The 21,652-nt window shown below is 46.2% G+C and overlaps 1 protein-coding gene across 7 annotated transcripts in view; it reads left to right on the plus strand.

The window, feature by feature from the left end:
• Positions 1-21,652, plus strand: part of MLIP (muscular LMNA interacting protein) — a 1,822,558-nt gene that overhangs the window by 1,307,380 nt on the left and 493,526 nt on the right. For 6 of the 7 annotated variants that reach the window (XM_085610855.1, XM_085610860.1, XM_085610856.1 and 3 more), the window contains 3 exons: positions 12,984-13,046; positions 13,130-13,213; positions 13,309-13,365. The exons of the other annotated variant lie outside the window; for it this stretch is intronic. In XM_085610855.1, the coding sequence (XP_085466981.1) occupies positions 12,984-13,046; positions 13,130-13,213; positions 13,309-13,365 (204 nt within the window). The remainder of the gene's footprint in view (positions 1-12,983; positions 13,047-13,129; positions 13,214-13,308; positions 13,366-21,652) is intronic. 7 annotated transcript variants of the gene reach the window in all.

Here is a 21,652-nt window from a genome sequence, read left to right on the forward strand (position 1 = left end):
ACAGTGTTGAAGGAGGCTGAGAGGTCCAGGAGGATTAGAGCAGCAGCATTGCCTCGTCGAGGAGGGTGCGGATGTCATCTGTAGTGGCAAGGAGAGCGGTCCATTGGGAGAGGTCCAGGATGTGATTCGTTTTGATGAACACGTAGAGTTGGACATTGATGACGTTCTCTATAACTTTGGTTGTGAAGGGGAGAAGAGAGATAGGTCCATTGGGTCGGCAGATGGTTTCATCAGAAGGGAGTTGATCTCTGCATGCTTCCAGTCTTCCAGAAAGATGACACACTCAATTGAGCAGTTGATGGCACAGCAGAGTTCAGGTGCAATGGAGATGCCGGCTGTGTTGAAGATGTGGTGAGGGCAGGGATCCAAGGAGGCTCTGGAGTGGATGCTCTTCATGATCCTGGGAGTGTCTTCAGGGGTGAGAGTGGTCCAGTTAGGCAAGGTCTGCTGGGGTCTGGAGCCCATGGGTACAGTTGTTGCAGCTGCGGTAGATGGGTCTTGGGATAAGAAGCTGTTGTAGATCTCCTCAATCTTGGGGTGGAAGAAGGTGGCGAGGTTGTTGCAGGGGTCTTGAGAGAGGAAAATGTCTGCTGTCTCTGTGCAGGGTTTGGCGAATTCTTTGACCTCGGCAAAGAGTTATTTGCTATTGGGTGTGTTGGTGTTGATATGTTCCTGGATCTCTGCTTTCTTTGTTGTTCTGAAGAGGTGGTAGTGAGCAGTGATGGTGGTTGTGAAGGAAGAGTGGTCTGTTATGATCTTGCTGCTCCTCCATCTTTTCTCGAGCTGTATGAAGGTGTGCCTGGGCTTTTGGAGGGTGGGGCAAACCAGCTAGCTTCCTTGGAGGGCTGCTTGTCTGAGGGTTTCCTTAGAGTAGACAGTGTGTTGGAGCAGTCAGAGATCCAGCGGTCGAGGTTGCGCTCTGAGGTGTTGGCTTCCGTGGATGTCGGTGGTGGGGTCTTGCGGAGGGAGGTGGTGAGCTGGTCTTTGGTGACCTTGTTCCAGCTTCTGTGAGGATCACAATGAGCGATGTGTCGTACGGTGGGTTTTGTGAAGGAGAAGTGGATGCAGTGGTTGTCGGGGGGGGCGGCCTCACCATAGCATATAGCGAAAGACTAAAGATCAGCACAGTGGAATTATTCACAGCTGACTGGATCGAGCTGTGTATTTTCAGAATGGATAAATTAGACAGGGGATCCTTGAGAAGTGCGCTCTTCTATAGACCCCCAGGGCCCAAGGCTAACTTTTACAATAAATGAACAGAACTTATTGCCTCACACATTTTGACCACGGAAAACTTTCTACTCAAAGGAGATATTAGCTATCATGCAGAGCTGTCTTTAGACAGTGATAATAGGCAATTCATTTCCAATCTTAACAACCTAGGGCTGGTCCAGAGGGTGATCGGACCCACGCACACAGCAGGGCACACCTTAGATCTCCTGTTCACCAATAATTCTAATATCAGGGTGAACCCGTGCGTCCCCTTGATCTGGTCAGATCAGTCTACTAAAGTTGCACTTACAAGCAGCTCCAACCCACGGGGGCATCTTATCAAGTCAAAAACCAATCAGTAAACCAAGTCTCCTTCTCCTCACACTATAGTTCACCTATACTAACTAGCCATCAGAACATCGACAAAGCATTAGACACTTTCGAGAAATCAATCATATTAGCCTTCGACAAAATAGCTCCAGCAACAAAAGCAGTGGTAAAGTCAATCGCAAGTGAAAACCTCACCTTGGTTCACTTACTCCCTGAAAAAAGAAAAAGCAGCAAGTAGTACAACCAAACACAAATGGAGAGTAACAAAAAACATTGAGATCAGACAAACCAATACAGGCAATATTTAAATAACATCAAACAAGCCAGGGAAGCACATATTATAAATAGAATTGAAAATGCAGCCAATTCTCATAAAGAATTATATAAAATGCTCAAAGAATTTACAAACCCTACATTCTGTCAGACTACCATTCTAGCCACACAAGACAAGGTAGAGAAACTATTCCTCTTTTTTGAGGAAAGAATCGATAAAATATATAACACTTTTCCCAAAAGCATTTTCGGAGTTTACGGCCCAAAATCGGAAGTTCTGATTTCGGAGCATAATGAGCGTGTGCGGACCTGCCGCTCCGGAACCGGAAACTGCGTTTACGGGCCGTAAACTCCGAAAATGACCCAGAACACATTATTTCATACAGGAAATGTTTTACTGGAAGTGGGAGGCAGAAAATACATCACAGGAAATAGTTGGCAGCCATTTGGTGTTCATTCTGAGTGATCCTCTATCACAGATCAGATCCTCTGATATCCTGCTGCTCTCATCTTTCTTATTTGCCCCAAAATGGATGAGGGTTATGAAGAGAAAGCACCCCCTTTCACTGGAAGGGAATTAGACATCTTAGCTGAGGAGGTGCTGTCCAAATATCCTCAGCTATATGGGGACCCAGAACACCAGCTGAGCAATGCTGCCCTGGCCACGCTATGAGCCAATATCGGAGAGTGCTGCAGTACAGTGGGAGACCACACCAGGAGTGCTAGGGCATGCCGCAAGCGCTGGGAGGACCTAAAACGCTGGTCCTGGCACAAGGCTGAGGAGCTGATGGACCTGTCTTCCCAGCACCATGTGCATTGTCCTCGCCTCTCCCCACTGTACAGGAGGGTCCTGCAAGCTGCTTGGCTGACCCTCCATGCTCAGCTGGAGGAGCATGAGCAGCAGAGACCTGGTAAGTGCATCATATGCAATATGTGTCTGGGAGTATGATGTGAGTGAAACAGTGCTGTACCATTGTGTGTCCCATGCCTCCATTCACCGATTCCGTGTCCATGCAGCAGTCACCAAGATTAAAAAAGCACACTGTGGCATATGGACTGTACAGGGCAGAGTGCATTTTGGGAGTTGTAGTTTCTTCATGACAACTGGTTAAATGAGCCACACTTGTGTTTTCATATTGAAATCTGCTCTGCCAGCACCACTACAATTGGAACAAGGAAATCGTAACTGATGTGTGCATTGGATGAGCAATGGTACAGACACTGTCCAGTGTGCGCATGGCAGGCCAAAGGGTATTGGATGCTGTGACTTGCATTGCATTTGTAGAGTTTGGGTTCCAATTGAGACAGATCATCATGTGCCATGGAGTCAAGACAGACTTTGACATCCTTGCATCACTCTCAAGTGCATCTAAATTTGCAAGGTGTGTCCACTGACAGACGTCTCACCCTCAGTGTCCTGTATGACATTTCACATGTACAGGTAACTGTCATAATGATCCCCCACTGTTCACCAGTGAACTGCACTACCTTATCAGTCACCAAAGCCAATATGTGGCACTCGATTGTCAGATTATGTGTGGGGACAGCAAAAGGCTAGACTCACAATGTAGCTAAAGAAATAGCCCAGACCCTATGTGGATGTGTGACCCACATTCGGCACTTGTCTTGTCCCATACAATGCTACAAAGCAGATGACACTTGTCCAGACGTTAACTAGCTGCAACTCCATATCAATGGCTAAATTCAAATAAATCTGGACTCTTCATGTTCTCCTTTGGTGGACTGCTTTTAGAACCTGCACATGTAGCAGTGACAGGACACACAGATCACAAGAATGCCAAGGTTGAGGGTTGGCCAATACAGTTGTGTAAGCCACAAACATTCACGTGAGATGTCCATGTCAGACTCAAATCAGTAAATGACAGTGAACATACACGGAATGTAAGTTCATAAACACTGACAACTGTAGAGTGTGATCAGAGGAAAACAAAGTCTGACCTTGGCTCCTCTATGTATGTGTCTCGTCCTGCATGAAACAACCATATTAGGATTTTGCTTACGTTTCAGCAGGCACAGCTGGCGAAATGGAAGGACAGCAGGACCAGGTCCGGAGCGCGAGGCCATCAGTGTGCCGGCGGCTACACCCTCTTTCCACCAGCGAGGAAGAAGCGGATGAGGATGGACCCTAAACATCAGGAGGCAAGGGGATTGCGCCCACCCAGACTGACAAGGAACACCCTGATGCTGGTGCTACCTCCCGGGTGGAGGCTGCGGACATTGGAGTGGGGAAGAACCCAACACCTCTGCCCATGATGTGGTGGAGAGCTACTCTCCCCCAGACTCTTCACCTGTGGGTCCTGAAGAGGTATCCCCAAGGCAGGCCAATACCCAATCTGGGCCTGCCATCAGTCCCTCCCTACCTCTAGAGTCCCCCATTCCATCAGGGGCTCCAGCTGCATCCCCTGCAACCAGTCCCCCTCATCGTAGCTGCCAGCTCGACCACAACATTTGCTCCGGACCTGAGACACCACATCCCTCCTGTCCCCCCAGGCCCCTCCCAGTGTTGTTCCTCCTGTAGCTATGCCAGGGGACTTGAGGTGGATGTGTGAGGGTCAGTCAGACATGTCCGCTCACTTCATGCTACAAGCTACAAGTGTGTCTGGAGATACGCATGATGCGAGAGGACATTGTCCGATCTCTGGCCACCCTCACCTCCAGCATCAATTCAAAGGCCACAGCCATGTCGTCTCTTGTCTCCCAAATCCCTTCCCATACCACCGTCAATGTCTTCCCCTGTCCATTGCCCCACACTGTTTCCCCTGTACTCCTCGTGTGTCACAAACCCATGTTGTACCTGTTCCTGCACCCGCCAGCCGTGTGCCTGCATCAGACTCTGAGGATCTGGACATTGTGGTAGTAGAGGATGACCAGAAGGACACTTGACTTTTGACTGAGACGTCGTCCTGAACAATTATTTCATTTTCCCCTTGTAAATAGACTGTTTTCCCTGACGCTCCCTGACGTGTTATATTTTTGTTGCCCCACCCCAATCCAACTTCCCTTCTCCATCTGCATTAAGATCATCATTTGTTTTCCTGTCTACCTTCCAAATGGACGGTTGTTCTTCTGTTCATTCATAAATATCTTTGAGGAATTCTAATTACTTTAACTTGTTTGACTTCATTTTGAATGTCTGGTTCAGAATATGGACACATATTTGGTGAGTCATCTCCTATGCACATAATGGCTTGTTGCAATGATGGGTTACACTTGTAACTGTGTCACACATACCTCCTCACATCTCTAGGCCACCTACATCGTTACACAGGACATGATACACAACAAAATCTTAGTTTGGTAGATCTTTATTTTTTCTATACACATATTCACGTGGTTAATTTGTCTTGGAGTTCTTGTCACTGGCGATCATGCTTGCGACATCACAATTTTGGGGGTGATGATCGCTGTGAGGGGTCAGGTCGGCTCGTCGCCTACGTGTAGGTGGGTATTGTCCATTGGCCTGTACAGGGTGATCTACATGTGCTGGGGCAGATGGAGTATGCACATTTGGTGTTTGTGCATGGACAAGGGCTGGTTGTGCACGTGGTGGGAGTGCCTGTACAGGGGTTGGTGGTGGTTGTGCAGGTGGTGTCAGTGCCTGTACAGGGGTTGGTGGTGGCTATGCAAGTGGTGGCAGTGCCTGTACAGGGGTTGTTGGTGGTTGTGCAGGTGGTGGCAGTGCCTGCACAGGGATTGGTGGTGGTTGTGCAGGTGGTGGCAGTGCCTGTACAGGGGTTTGTGGTGGTTGTGCAGGTGGTGGCAGTGCCTGTGCAGGTGTTGGTGGTGGTTGTGCAGGTGGTGGGAGTGCCTGTTCAGGCCGCCAGTGTGGATTTGTACCTTTGATGTGGTGCTGTGCAGTTGGTGGTACAGGTGTGTGAATGTGCTGTCCTGCAGGCAGATATGATGCCTCCCCTCCCTGCGTTGACCGTGAAGGGAGACTTTGGATCACTCTCAGCATGCCCTCCATCATCTTCATGGCCAAGGCATGGTGTCTGGCACTCTCTTCCCTTTGGATGGATATCATGTCTCTCATATTCCTGGACATGTCCTGCCAAGTTCTAGCCATCCTATCCAAAACTTGGCTCAGCCTGTCCACCACCTGGGGGAATTGGACCATGTCCTGCAGGGACTCAGACATGTCTGACAGGGTAGCCCCTATGGCACAAATGTCCTGCCTCACATCTGTCTGCTGTTGGAAGAAGTCCTGCTCCCACTGGTCATCATAGCCAGGTGCAGGCCCTCTCTGCAGGTGTCTGCCATGGATAGGACGAGCAGGCCCAACAGCAGGGGAGGGGGTGGCAGGTGGGAGCCTGTGGGCAGGAGAATGGTGCCCAGGGGATACCTTCACCACAACAGGGCTGGTACTTCCCCCAGATGGTGGAGAGGATGGCAGGGATACACTGTATAGGGAAGAGCGGGTAGGGGAACCACCATGTCGGTCCTGGACGTGAGGGCTGTGAGGGAGTGATGTCTGTGTTGGGATGCGTGGGAGCTGGGGTTGGTTTGCTCGATGCTGGGGACAGGCAAATGTTTGCTTGGGAGGAGGCTGACGAACGTTGCTTGGCGGAGGATGTGATGCCCTGACAGATTTAGACAATCTGGCACGATATCTCTCATTGGCATCAGAATCGTCATCCCCGGAATTGATGGATATGTAGTCATCATCATCCACCAAGTGGACGTCCTCAGGAAATTCCTCCTCCTCCTCTTGAGCAGTACTTGCTGCTGACATAACTGCTTGGAGGATTAGGGGATTCCCCGTCTGCCCGCACTGGTCATAGGTCTGTCATCCTCATCCTCAGCATCCCCTGGAACACAGAGGCAGCCGTATTAGTGATTGACCTGGTATTACATGTGGTACAACACAAGGGTTGTATTAACTGCACTTTGCATCAACAGATGAGGATCATGTGACCTGTTTAGGGTACCACCACAAATGACAGTTCAGACCATAGCACTGAGGTGTTACACGGAGATGTACATGATACAAGCAAACTCACCAGCTCCAGCCACAACTTTCTGTCCCATCGCGTTCCCCCCTAGTGTCACCTGCTGAACCTGTCTCCTCATAGCTGTTGTGGACTTAGCTGTCCCTGATGCAGCAGCTGTAGAGGAAAGTGACAACATTCTCAATGATCTGCAACACTAATTGACAGACAGGCACATGACACTCCTGATTTGTGTTTCACTTTGTAAACAACAACTGCTGATTCCATGCAGAGGGGGATCTTGATCTCTGTCATGGCTTAGTAATCTAAGCTAGTGACACACCCCATGCCAGAATTACCTGAAGGACAGGTGCGCGAGGGTTTCCCTGCTGCAGCCAGGATGTCATGCAGTCCCCGGGATGGTGTCCGTTGCAGTGGTGTCATCCTGTCAGCAGCTGTGATGAGACATACATGTCCATATTTTAGTACAACAGATGGTAGCTCGGAACCAACATGTCATTCTCAATAACCATTTGCGGGTAATCCAGGACAATGTGCAGCATGTTTATCTCATGGACTTTACATGTGGACACCTGCTCACATGCAGCATTTGCCAGCCGTTACCTCCACGCAGCACTGACATCAATAAGATGACGCATCAACAGACACACCTCATGCCAGAATTACCTGAAGGACAGGTGCACGAGGGTTTCACTGCTGCAGCCAGGATGTCATGCAGCTCCCGGGATTCTGTCTGATGCAGTAGTGTCATCCTGTCAGCAGCTGTAATGAGAAATACATGTCCATATTTTAGTACAACAGATGGTAGCTCTGAGCCAACATGTCATTCTCAATAACCATTTGCGGGTAATCCAGGACAATGTGCAGCATGTTTACCTCATGGACTTTACATGTGGGCACCTGCTCACATGCAGCATTTGCCAGCCTTTACCTCCACTGACATCAATAAGATGATACATCAACAGACACACCTCATGCCAGAATTACCTGAAGGACAGGTGCGCGAGGGTTTCACTGCTGCAGCCAGGATGTCATGCAGTCCCCGGGATGGGGTCCGCTGCAGTGGTGTCATCCTGTCAGCAGCTGTGATGAGACATACATGTCCATATTTTAGTACAACAGATGGTAGCTCTGAGCCAACATGTCATTCTCAATAACCATTTGTGGGTAATCCAGGACAATGTGAAGCATGTTTACCTCATGGACGTTACATGTGGGCATCTGCTCACATGCAGCCTTTGCCAGCTGTTACCTCCACGCAGCACTGACATTAATGAGATGACACGTGAACAGACAAACTTGTGTGAGAAGGTTACTGATATTTCAAGGAAGGGGATAAATGACCCAGACTCCTCCGCATTACACTGATTTCACCTTTGCCATTAAGACTTACATTTTTCATGAGTGTAATGTCTGTTGAGAAGTCAGAAAGGGGTTCATGTGTGAGATGTGCAGTAGTCAAGGACATGATGTTGCTCATTTGTGCATCCCTACGAATGTAGTCACACAGCTCATTTTTGAATGAGAGAACACAGATCTCTTATGTCCATCCTTTGAGTGTCCTCTCTTTGCATACTCTATTTCCAACATCATGGTACTACTTAGCTGACAACGATTGGTGTCTTGTACAGCAGACATCCAAACCTCAAATGTCAAACACTCACCTATACATGTGAATACGGTAGGAGAGGAGGCAAGCAGAATGCAACATTTGGTTATGCTCACACATTGCAGATAGGCTGAGAAGCTTCGATGCCTTCCGCCTGCACTGGATCAGCGTGCTGCTCTTCAGCCAAGTTATTTTGCAGGTGTGACTGCATGAAGATTCACCTTAGCAGCCCCTACACCCAACTCAAAGATACGCAACTGGCATCTGTGTTGGCCTCAGCCATGCCAATTTCATTATGATTTAACCATATACATTTTGCTAGGGATTTTTTACTATCATTGAATTGCAAGCCTGTTGTGTTTTGGTCACTTCATATGACACATTGTACTATTGTATGTCCATTCTGCACTCACTTGGCATACATTTTGTGTCATCCTTTCATTAGCCACCAGTGTCTGATCTTGCATGGGTTCAAATGCCATCTGTGAGCATATTGTGATGCAGGACCGCAGTGTTGTACAACACATACAACATACGGTGCAGGTGAAAGGCACTTTTAATGAGCATTCAGCCTGATTTATTCTTGGGTTTACTTACCTTGGCCCAGCACCGGAACAGTGTGTGGTCCCCGAACAGATGTCACAGCCAACCTTGTAGCAGAAGTCAGTGTGTGTCTTTGATTCTGGGAGGGCCTCATTGTACCTACAATGATAAGTGTGTTTTGCAACTTTACATTTCTGCAGCCACATGTGATGCACTAAATTTCTGGCACAAAGGATGAGCACAAGCAGTTGTGGGCACCACCGTTGCAGAAGTGTGTTATTCTTAATATCATCTGTGATCCCACATATAACTTAGAATAGGCCCACTACCTAGATGCAAGCTATATCACAATGACATGGCTACGAATCCTGAGGTAAGGTCCACTATCGTGTTTTGTTGATAGCCAACAAAAAAGCCAGCCAATGTAAGAAGTACATTACCAGCAGTGTGGACTGGGCAATTTAATGTATATTGGAAACATTCAAAGTTGGACAGTGGATGCATTGTCAATACTACTGACCCTGGTATCTCACTTCTTGTTCTTCATTACCATATTTGTGCAAATTGGATTTCTTGATTAGGTCTACAGACACTATTACAACATAGTGGGGACACCCTTTTGACTAGTTGTGGCACTCGATTACAGGACTGGATTCCTAGGTCTGGGACTGTTGGTGAAATACATGTTATGGTCCACAATTACAAAGGTATGATGAGGCAAGACATGTTATATTTTGTCTTTCACTGTTCACAAATATCATTTTCTAAAGGTGGATGTTCATTGACAACTCCAATAGTAATGCAGCTATTTTCTCATATCTGGTTGACTTTCATATGTGGGCACTATATGTCCCACTGTCGTCTCCTGACAATGTATGTATTTTGACCATCTCCTGGCCAGTTTGACTTACCAGTTGGTGAGGGTGGTATGCCTTTCTCTGTACGATGTTGATTCCTTCCCGTAGATGCAGGGACCTCTGCTACTGCAGTTGTCTGTGCTCTGGCTGAATGTGTCAATGGGTGAGAAGAGAGAAAAGTAACCAAACGGGAAATGTGCTTGTGGAACTTTTCAGGGATTTCCCCATTTCTTCTGCATGCTAACAGTGTTGTGAAGTACTGCAGCAGACTGGGCAGGTAGGAGCAGTGGTGCGTTGGGGATGTAATGGGGTGATAGTGTGGGAAATGAACAACAGAATAGGTGTACGACTATTTTGATTTGATGATTCTCTCACCTTCTGCTTTGTGATTTAGGCTGGCACAGGGTGATTTACTTCTTGGATATTTGTGGCAGGTTTACAAGCCCCTTGAAAAACATTTACACCGCCGTTGCGTCACTTCTGTGACACAGCGGTGGTGTAATACAGGTGACACATTTCGACTTATTCACAACGTGCTGCATCTATGGGGATGTGTCATGTTGTGAAGCCCTGCGCAACATTAAACCTGTGTCAGCTTTGATGTAGGCAGGGTGGGCATTTCTTTGGGATATGCCTCGTAAAAGTGATGCAGTGTAATCGAGGAGATTTCATGGAGTCACTTTTCATAGGCTGCTGCTACGCAACCTTATGCCTGCTTGAAGCACACGTAGTGAGTGGCACAGAACATTAGGTATGGGCTGTCCATGGACATTGTTGGAGTTGCGTCACACTTGCGGCACTACTCCAGCAAAGCACACCCCTAATGCCATCAGATGCAACACACATCTGTCTATCCATGCGCCACAGTGCACCGCATTGTAAATGTGACGCATCCATGGTTGCGCAAGAGTTAAATTGTGTGTCGCATTGTTACTGGCGCATCCCTGCTAATATTTGTCAATTGCTACTTAGCAGGGTTGTGTATTGCGGCAACAGTACAGTGCCAATGTTTTCAAAAGTGGGGGAGGGATTTGCCATTTCTAATGCAAAGGATTCTGGGACTTGTCGTGCTACATACAGAGGGTGACACATGAGTACACTTTGGACAACTTCCTTACTCACAATGACAGTGCAACACAAACAATCTTTTCATGCACTTTTTCTTTTCATCCCATTTACCTGGTACCACGTAACGGACGTCACTAACAGGTAGCCCATGGACTAAGTGGGGGTATATTGTGGTAAGGATATCCTCCTCCAGTGCGGTGAGACGGATGCGGGGTCCAGAATATGCAGCAGGGAGGATCCTGTTTAATTCGATCCTGGAGTACTTCTCCTTCACCCTCTGCCTTTCATCCTGCCTCTTCTTCTTGATGTCCTGGACTGTGCGCCTCTCCTCCCCAATGCTGTGACAGCAGTGGCTAATTGCTGCCTTAGGGCTGCCTTCTGTGTGCCACTGGTGCAGTAAGGTGGGAGTCCATATAGGTGTTTGTGGTGCCTCAATATATACTCCACAAGCATGGTGGTCTCCTCTGCAGTGAAGTTCTTCTTCCTCCTCAATAGTTCCATTTTTCTCTGGCGGTGTCAGCGTTGTCAACACAAACTCTCTGTGGCCAAGCCTGTTCTTTCAATGTGTGCAGCTTTTATATGTTTTTTGGTGCTGATCAATTAGTGTTAATTGGCTTCAGCTGGAGCGTGGTGGGGGATGGTAGGCACTTGCAACATCATGCCAAACTGGAGCTGTTGGCTTGGATTGGCTGTAGTGTGTCAGCTGATGCATGGTGTGGGATGGTAGGCACTTGGACAGGTGTTTACCCTTGGCTAAAATGATCAATGGCCACAGTTTGTGTATTCCGGCCCGGGAGCGGAGATTCGGGCCCGGGAGCAGAGATTCGGGCCCGGGAGCGGAGGTTCCGGCCCAAGAGCGGAATTCCCGCTCCGGGTGCGGAATTTCCGCTTCGGGGCGGAAATTCCGGCCCGAGTGCGGACGTAAAAGTTAGTAGTCGTAAGTCCATTCTGTGAATAGTAAAAGTAGTAAGTTCATTCTGTGAATGCCAAAAGTAGTAAGTGCATTCTGTGAATACCAGAAGTAGTAAGTGCATTCTGTGAATACCAAAATGGTAGTAAGTTTAGGATTTTGTCTTAAGTTAGTTCTGTGAATCGGGGCCCTCTATATCTGGCAATAAAGTAATTGACAAAGGAGTCCCTCAGGGATCTGCACTAAGTCCAATGCTGTTTATTATATATGTCAACTCCGTGGCAAGGGTAATCAAATTATATGGATTTGATGTAGTTTCGTCTGCAGATGACACACAACAGGTAATAACCATGGGACCCAATCCAGCTGGCACTAAAATCAGATTCACAAATTGTATGAATCATATTACCAACTGGATGCAGACATACTGCTTACAACTTAATTTAAGCAAGACGGAGGTTATATTATTTGGGAAGGAACAGGAATACTGGACACCTTTTTAAGCTTATCTGTCTCACACAAAAATACCTACACGAGAATGCACTAAGGTACTTATTGAGAAAACGTAATCAATATGTGCCAACAAGGAATCTCTGTCCAGGAGGAAAATATTTATTGACCCATTTTAGGGCCAGAACTGCAAGAAATGGTGTCAGATCTTTTTCCGATTTAACCCCTCAACTGTGAAACCAGCTCCCTACATACCTCTAGGCCATTACCGACAAAGAACATTTTAAAAAGGGCTAATAACCTGGATGTTCTAAAGTTCCTCTAATGCCTTGACAAACTTTATTCTAACATGTTCGTCAACAGTGCCATAAGACCCTGATAGGGTGATATGTCTACACTTTATAAAAGCCCATAACTTAACATAAAATAACATGTTTACATCTTTCAGCCACTACCTTATTTACATAGGTCACCACCATTTGTAGAAACCCTCCACTTTTTTCATCCCACTTAAAGCCCTGCAATCTGTCAACGAGTGAATTATAGGCAGAGCTCAGCAAAATGATGTTCTCTGAAAGTTGCAGCTTCTATTTCGAAGCAGTAGCATCGGGCCCCATTTCACAAGATATACTCTTACTGCTAGGAGACATGCACATTATCTAGACACTAACTATAACTGTTTACAACATAAAACATATTGAATGTTGATGAACTATTTAGTGAATGCTTCCAATAACAAAGTATTTTTTTTCTCTCAATAGGCAATAGATGAACCAGCACAGTCACCACATGATGCAGAAGACATCTTTGATACATACTCTGAAGTAATATTTGTTTTCATTTTATTTGCCCTGCTAGTCATTACAATTTCAAATCAGATAATGACCTTTAGCTTTTACTTTCTCAGATGTGTTCTCCAGCACAGCTCAGACAGCAAACCGAAGAAGTATGTGCTGCTATTGATGAAGTCTTACAAGATCATCTCTCCGTGGTAAGGCAATATATGAGGCACATCTGACGTTTTGCTGTTCACTGGTCTCCCTTTACCTATTAATATTCGTTATCTTTCTGTCTGCCCTTCTTTAGCATCATGATCCTGCTCCACCTTCCCCAAAGTTGTTGATTCATTCTGATGAGAAACAAGTATGTAACTCAAAGCAACTGACAACTTAATATATAGATAAACATATTATGTATTATCTTTATGGAGGACTTAAACCCGTGTGGCGTTATTTGTTTTTTGGTAAACCGCTATGTAACATCATGATATGAGAACACACACACACACATATATTACCTACTGGCAGTCGCTAGTAGGTAGTTATAGTTAGGACCTATTTTCCATAGGAAATCCGCAACATTCTATTTGGAATAACATTGGCGCCGATTGACGAATCTTCGCGAAATTTTCCAAACTTTTGGTCAGCTCCGGTCCGCTCCTATCCTGAAAATTTCACGGTGATTCGTCAAGCGGGGGCCAAGAAAAAAGGGGGGTCCCAAAATGCGTTTTCCCTATGCATTTTCCCATAGGACCTGTTGACGCAGCTACAGCCCGAACTGCTGAACGGAATTAAACCAAATTTGGCAAAGGGGAAGTCCTCTGTTCAGACTCGTGCCTTTTGCTTAAATGGTGTAAATCCGTTCAGTAGTTCCTGAGAAAATTAGAGTTAAAAAGATAGATATATCTGGGAGGAGCCTAACCACACATCTCATCGTGAGATCTGATTGGCTGTCAGTACTTCATCCAAGAAGTGTTGGCAGCCATCTTGGGACCAATATACATGATAGCACCTTATTAAAAAGCATTGCAGTTGATAGAATGTTTTAAGACTTTAGTTACATTATAAATCATTTGTTGATGGTACCATACTCATTTTAGGAATTGTGATGTGTTCTAAGGTGATTTTACCATGTGAAAAAGCCTTCTGCTGTGATATCATGAATCATGTTTGAGAGAAAACTATTTTCTCATGCTTTTCCCACAGAGGTTTGGAAGGTGATCTATAAGCTAAACTGAGAGCATATTTTCTGTAAATTCACATTATCTTTCTCAGTCATGTGAGAATGAATTCTGACATTCTGAGTAAAACATGTACATCCAACAAGGGAAGAGACTGTCAGTTAATTCCTTTGTGTTCTACTGCAGCTTCACAGAGTGTTCTAAAGAACAACTAGAGCGCTAACATTCCTACTTATGACAAACGTATTGCAGACCTGAAGCCATCTTGATTGGAATAAAGTGGTAACTCTTAAAACATTTAATTTAAAAAGGAACAAAATGAGGGAGTTCATTTTGCCATAGAAAGTATGATTGGTGCTGCAGAAAGAAAAATTAGGGCACATTTTGAGTGACTTCTCAAATCCTGTTCTATTTCATTAAAATATTCTGACATGCAGACTGAAACATGCACTTTCAATACCAGCAGCAGACTTCCCTGGTGAGCAGTAGCTTTACTACAGTGATCTAATAAGCAACTAGAGTGCTAACATTCTGAATTTATGGCAAATGTGTGACACATCTGATTGCCTTATTGATGGAATCAAAGTAAACAACTGAAAGTTTTTCCTACTGAGGAGACAGTAGTAAATGAGGAAATTAGGAAACTTCATAACAAATAAATCTCCCAAAATGGCCACCAGAGACAAAAGAGCCCAAATGTAGCCCAAATATCACCCAGATGTAGCCCAAGTATAGCCCAATAACAGAATGTCCCAGAGTGTTCTAACGAACAACTAGAGCGCTAACAGTCTTACTTATGACAAAAGTATGGCACACCTGAAGCCATCTTGATTGGAATAAAGTGGTAACACTTAAAACATTTAATTTACAAAGGAACAAAATGAGGGGGCTCATTTTGCCATATAAATTATGATTAGTGCTGCAGAAAGAAAAATTAGGGCACATTTTGACTTCTTAAATCCTCTTCTGTTTCATAAAAACATTCTGACATGCAGACTGAAACATGCACTTTCAATACCAGCAGCAGACGTCCCTGGTGAGCAGTAGCCTTACTACAGTGATCTAATGAGCAACTAGAGTGCTAACATACAGAATTTATGGCAAATGTGTGACACATCTTAATGCCTTCTTGATGGAACCAAAGTAAAAAGCTGAAAGTATTTCCTACTGAGGAGACTGCAGTACATGAGGAAATTAGGAAACTTCATAACAAATAAATCTCCCAAGATGGCCACCAGAGACAAAAGAGCCCAGATGTAGCCCAAATATCCCCCAGCTGTAGCCCAAGCGTAGCCCAATGACAGAATGTCCCAGAGTGTTCTAACGAACAACTAGAGCGCTAACAGTCTTACTTATGACAAAAGTATGGCACACCTGAAGCCATCTTCATTGGAATAAAGTGGTAACACTTAAAATATTTAATTTAAAAAGGAACACAATGAGGAGGTTCATTTTGCCATAGAAATTATGATTAGTGCTGAAGAGAGAAAAATTAGGGCACATTTTGAGTGACTTCTCAAATCCTCTTCTATTTCATTAAAAGATTCTGATATGCAGACTGAAACATGCACATTTAATACCAGCAGCAGACTTCCGTGGTGAGCAGTAGCTTTACTACAGTGATCTAATGAGCAACTAGAGTGCTAACATTCAGAATTTATGGCAAATGTGTGACATATCTGAATACCTTCTTGATGGAATCAAAGTAAAAAACTGAAAGCATTTCCTACTGAGGAGACTGCAGTAAATGAGGAAATTAGGAAACTTCATAACAAATAAATCTTCCAAGATGGCCACCAGAGACAAAAGAGCCCAAATGCAGCACAAATATCACCCAGATGTAGCCCACATGTAGCCCAATGACAGAAGAGTGCAAAACACTTATTTTTTTGTGTATGTGCAGTTTTATATAGTTCAGACTTGTCAGGTATTGGAGTGCTTTACATGAGCATTGGTTACATCACACAAGATCAAATTCATTTTGGTTGTAGACATGGGGAGATTAAGTGAATTGACCAGAATCACAGAATGTTGAGCTGAAGCAGAAACTCCAACCTGGTTCCCCAGTTGCAAAGTCTGCAGCTCTGGAAGTAACACCACATCCTCTCCCCTAAGTGCAACATTTAATCAAGTGGTCAACTGGATACAAAAACATAAAGATTACAAATCATTTAAAAGTTCTTTGTCGCTATTTGAAAACTCAGAAAACATGTCCTCATTTTAGTTTTTTAGAGCACTAACCATAATTTTGATGCACATAAGACCCTCTCATATATGTAATTTCTAAAGGAAATTCTCTAGGTATTACAGATTTGATTACATCAAGATGACATCAGGCGTTCCACGCTTTTGTAATAAATATAGAATGTTAGCAATCTAGTTGTTCATTGGGATACTGTTGAGAGGCAGAGGCCAGGGGCACAGACTCTGAAAATTGAAGGCAGGTAGGAGAGTGCAGAGGAAACAATTTGACCACACTGGGCAGGCAGGAAGGACAGTGGCAGCACAACAGACTATGGAGGGCAGTGGAAAGGGGGGCAGGGGCAACAAACCAACAATACAGGACTGGCAAGAGAGGCTGTGGCAATATAATAGACCATTGTGGGCAGAAGGAAGAGGCTGTGGTAGTACAACCATACATGCCAACAGACACGTTTCAGCCAGGAAACGTCCGATGTTTTTAAGCTCAAATGGGCTTTATTTGATCTGTCTGCTGTCTACAATCTCCTCTTTTTCAATGTAACTCAAAGGGGAAAATCAATACCCCAGTTTTTTTTCAAAATCTCCCTCTTACCAAGTTCAAAATGTTTGCAAGTATGGTACATTGGATCATGGTAGGCAGGAGGAATTGGGGTAGGGACATGGACTCGGATAACAGAGGACAGGAGGGACATGGAGCGGTGCACCAAACTGACCCTACAGGGCAGGCATCAGGGTTTGCAGCAGCACAATACACCACACAGGGCATGCAGGACGGGAGTGCAGCACAACAATCCATAGAAAGCAATAGGGAGGGGACAGGACCATGCACATGGACAACAGAGAACAAAGGGGAAAGAGGCAATGGTAGGTAGCTGACCATAATGGACAGACAGGAGAGAAAGCTGCAGCATAACAGACCATAAAGGGCAGGAGGGACAGATCAGGGGCATTACAATGGAACAGACAAGCCAGGAGGGAGGGAATAGGGGTCTGCACATGGAAACAGAGGGCTGGGGGCAAAGGGGCAGGGCAGGAGCAGCAAGATGACCATGGAGGTCAGGCAGGATGGGCACTAAAAACAAGACACACCATGGAGAGCAACAGTGAGACTAAGATGGCATACACACAGACCATGGAGGGAAGGTGGGAGGGGGTCAGGGGCAGCTAGCTGACCACACAGGGAAGGTGGGAGGGGCCATGGCAGCACAGAAGACCATGCATGGCAAGCAGGAGGGTTAGTGGCAGCACAATGGCTATGATGGGCAAGAAGGAGGGTGCAGGAGCATGCACAAAGGACCATGGAAGATAGAAGGTAAGGTCAGGACCTGGGCACAGACAAGAGAGTTCAGGGGAAGGGGCCTCACAACAGACCGCGTGGGGCAGGCAGGAGGAGCAGATGCAGCACAACAGACCAGGGAGGGCAGAAGGGTGTCGCAGTAAAATAGACCATGGAGGACAGGAGGAAGGGGATAGGGGCATGGCATGTGGACAGGCAGGGTGGAGGTGGCAGAGATAGGTTACAGTCATCTGACAATGCTAGGCAGGTGGGAGGGGAGTGGCAGCTCAACAGAACACTCAGAGTAGATAGGAGTGGCAGGTCCATGGAACATGGTGGGCAAAAAGGATGGAGCAGGGGCATGCACAAAGACATCGGAGGGCAGGGGGAAGGAGAATAGGGGCAGCAAGCTAAGCACAGAGGCTAAGCAGGAGGTCAATGATGGGCAATACAATTGGGCAATGGAGAGCAGGAGGAGTGGACTGGTACATCATGCTAAATGGAGGGCAGTGGCAGCACATCAGACCATGCATGGCAGGAGGGAGGAGGCTAGTCCATGGATTCAGACAACAGAGGATAGGGAGGAGGTGGATGGGGCAGCAAGCTAACTGTTCAGAGAAGGCGGGTATTAGGAACTTTATTGTTTTTAAAATGTGTGTCTGTGCGAACCACTTAAAATATGAACAAGTATGCAGCATAATCTCACTTTTATTCAGGAAGAAGAGGACTTTTGTGACTGTGACTTTGGGCTCACTTGGCAGAAACACCCCCTGACCCTCCACCCCCATCGCAAAATGTAATGCCCATGAAAAGGGTAGGTGGACGCAGTGTTATATAGAACATAGTCCTGAGAGCATGATTGAAAATGAAAACTAGATATAGTATATGGTATAAACTATGCACCAAAAAGTGTGATATAAGATGAACCGGGGCGTGAAATATAATATGCAATACATTGTGCGCAATGACAGATTCATTGGAGAGCGCGAGATAGCACAGGCACTAGCGCGTGCTATGCGATATGCGCCTTGGAGTGTAATATGCACAGGGCAGTGTTGTGTAACCTAACTAGTCTCTAAAATTGTGATATAAAATATGTGCTGGGGAGTGTAACGTTGCATATGCACTGTGACAAAGATATGGATCCCAGATTGTAACATGTATGGCACAGCGCTGTGCGTTATAACTTAGGCATCGAGGAAGGCGAGTTAGATGGGGCAATATAACCCGTGCGAAGGTAAGTGTGGCATGCCATATTCACGGAGTGGTGTTACAGTGCACATGGGCTAGAGAGTGTCATAGCATACTCACTGGCTGGTGGAATACAACACAGAGGTGTGTGGCACTCGGCGGGCACTGGTGGGTGTAACACAGCATTGGGCTCAGCCAGGAGCACGCTGTGACTCTCAAGTGAGGTTCGTCTCCTTTCTAGAGAGTAAAATAAAATGTATTACACTTCCGGCGGTGGATGTGTGTTTTATTAACCGTGAGGGGGGTTTCTTGCATAGTTTGGTCAAATTTTTGTCTAATCCCCTTTGAATGGCTTGGTCTGCGTGTGTATTAAATGTGCCCGTCAATAGCTACCCATGTTTGTATAAATAAACGACAAGTGTGTCTACTTGGAGAGTACCCACCGGCGGGGGCGCCGGGATTAGGCACGGTAGGGCGTCAGACACGTCAGAGCTTCACTAGCGGTGTAAATACATTCCACGTGGATTCATTGTATGCATAGTCGCCTTTTAATAAATATCACGCAAATCGTCATGATGATAGGTACATACGGTTTGTCCAGCATGTCCTAGGTGTTTCTATAAATATACTTTAAAAAAAAATAATAAAAAACAAAGGCTGGCACCGGGGGATGGGGTCCCCGGGGCCATAAGTGGCCTGAAGAGGGGGTCAACGCAGCCCTCCTCCTAAAGAATTTTTTTTAAAAGGCCATGACCCGGGGGTTTTAGTCCCCGGGGCCGATTAAGCCCTTGGGAGGGGGGCCACACAGCCCCCTTCCAAATTAATTTTTTTTAACAAAAAAAATTAGGGTGCAGGCCCTGGGGATGGGGTCCCCAGGGCCAATAAATTAGAAAAAGAAGGGGGGCCACACAGCCCTCCTTCTTAAAAAAACTAAAATAAATAAGAGACAGACATCGCGCCGGAGGCCACGCCCCCTCCTTGCAGCACTCTGCAAACGCGCCCCCTGGCCAGTTGTAAGTTGGGGAATTAATTCCCCTTCAATAGTGAGGTTCCCTGAGGGCCAACTAGCCCAACAGGTATCTCCAGTATGCGCCAGGGAGCTGCGTTGCAGACAGGTGTTCTGAGGCCACGCCCCTTTTTACACCTCTATGCAACGCAGCTCTGTGGCGCTTACTGGAGGTACCTAGTGGGCTAGTTTGACCCTAGGGACCCTCAGGATTCAGGGGGACTTAATCTCCCAACTTAAAACGGCCACAGGGCGTGTTTACACAGTGGAGAAGGGAGGGGACTGGTACATCATGCTAAATGGAGGGCAGTGGCAGCACATCAGACCATGCATGGCAGGAGGGAGGAGGCTAGTCCATGGATTTAGACAACAGAGGATAGGGAGGAGGTGGATGGGGCAGCAAGCTAACTGTTCAGAGAAGGCGGGTATTAGGAACTTTATTGTTTTTAAAATGTGTGTCTGTGCGAACCACTTAAAATATGAACAAGTATGCAGCATAATCTCACTTTTATTCAGGAAGAAGAGGACTTTTGTGACTGTGACTTTGGGCTCACTTGGCAGAAACACCCCCTGACCCTCCACCCCATCGCAAAATGTAATGCCCATGAAAAGGGTAGGTGGACGCAGTGTTATATAGAACATAGTCCTGAGAGCATGATTGAAAATGAAAACTAGATATAGTATATGGTATAAACTATGCACCAAAAAGTGTGATATAAGATGAACCGGGGCGTGAAATATAATATGCAATACATTGTGCGCAATGACAGATTCATTGGAGAGCGCGAGATAGCACAGGCACTAGCGCGTGCTATGCGATATGCGCCTTGGAGTGTAATATGCACAGGGCAGTGTTGTGTAACCTAACTAGTCTCTAAAATTGTGATATAAAATATGTGCTGGGGAGTGTAACGTTGCATATGCACTGTGACAAAGATATGGATCCCAGATTGTAACATGTATGGCACAGCGCTGTGCGTTATAACATAGGCATCGAGGAAGGCGAGTTAGATGGGGCAATATAACCCGTGCGAAGGTAAGTGTGGCATGCCATATTCACGGAGTGGTGTTACAGTGCACATGGGCTAGAGAGTGTCATAGCATACTCACTGGCTGGTGGAATACAACACAGTGGTGTGTGGCACTCGGCGGGCACTGGTGGGTGTAACACAGCATTGGGCTCAGCCAGGAGCACGCTGTGACTCTCAAGTGAGGTTTGTCTCCTTTCTAGAGAGTAAAATAAAATGTATTACACTTCTGGCGGTGGATGTGTGTTTTATTAACCGTGAGGGGGGTTTCTTGCATAGTTTGGTCACATTTTTGTCGAATCCCCTTTGAATGGCTTGGTCTGCGTGTGTATTAAATTTGCCCGTCAATAGCTACCCATGTTTGTATAAATAAACGACAAGTGTGTCTACTTGGAGAGTACCCACCGGCGGGGGCGCCGGGATTAGGCACGGTAGGGCGTCAGACACGTCAGAGCTTCACTAGCGGTGTAAATACATTCCACGTGGATTCTTTGTATGCATAGTCGCCTTTTAATAAATATCACGCAAATCTTCATGGTGATAGGTACATACGGTTTGTCCAGCATGTCCTAGGTGTTTCTATAAATATACTTTAAAAAAAAATAATAAAAAACAAAGGCTGGCACCGGGGGATGGGGTCCCCGGGGCCATAAGTGGCCTGAAGAGGGGGTCAACGCAGCCCCCCTCCTAAAGAATTGTTTTAAAAAGGCCATGACCCGGGGGTTTTAGTCCCCGGGGCCGATTAAGGCCTTGGGAGGGGGGCCACG

The sequence above is a fragment of the Triturus cristatus genome, chromosome 6 (genome assembly GCF_964204655.1).
Source record: "Triturus cristatus chromosome 6, aTriCri1.1, whole genome shotgun sequence".
Classification (NCBI taxonomy): Eukaryota; Metazoa; Chordata; class Amphibia; order Caudata; family Salamandridae; genus Triturus; species Triturus cristatus.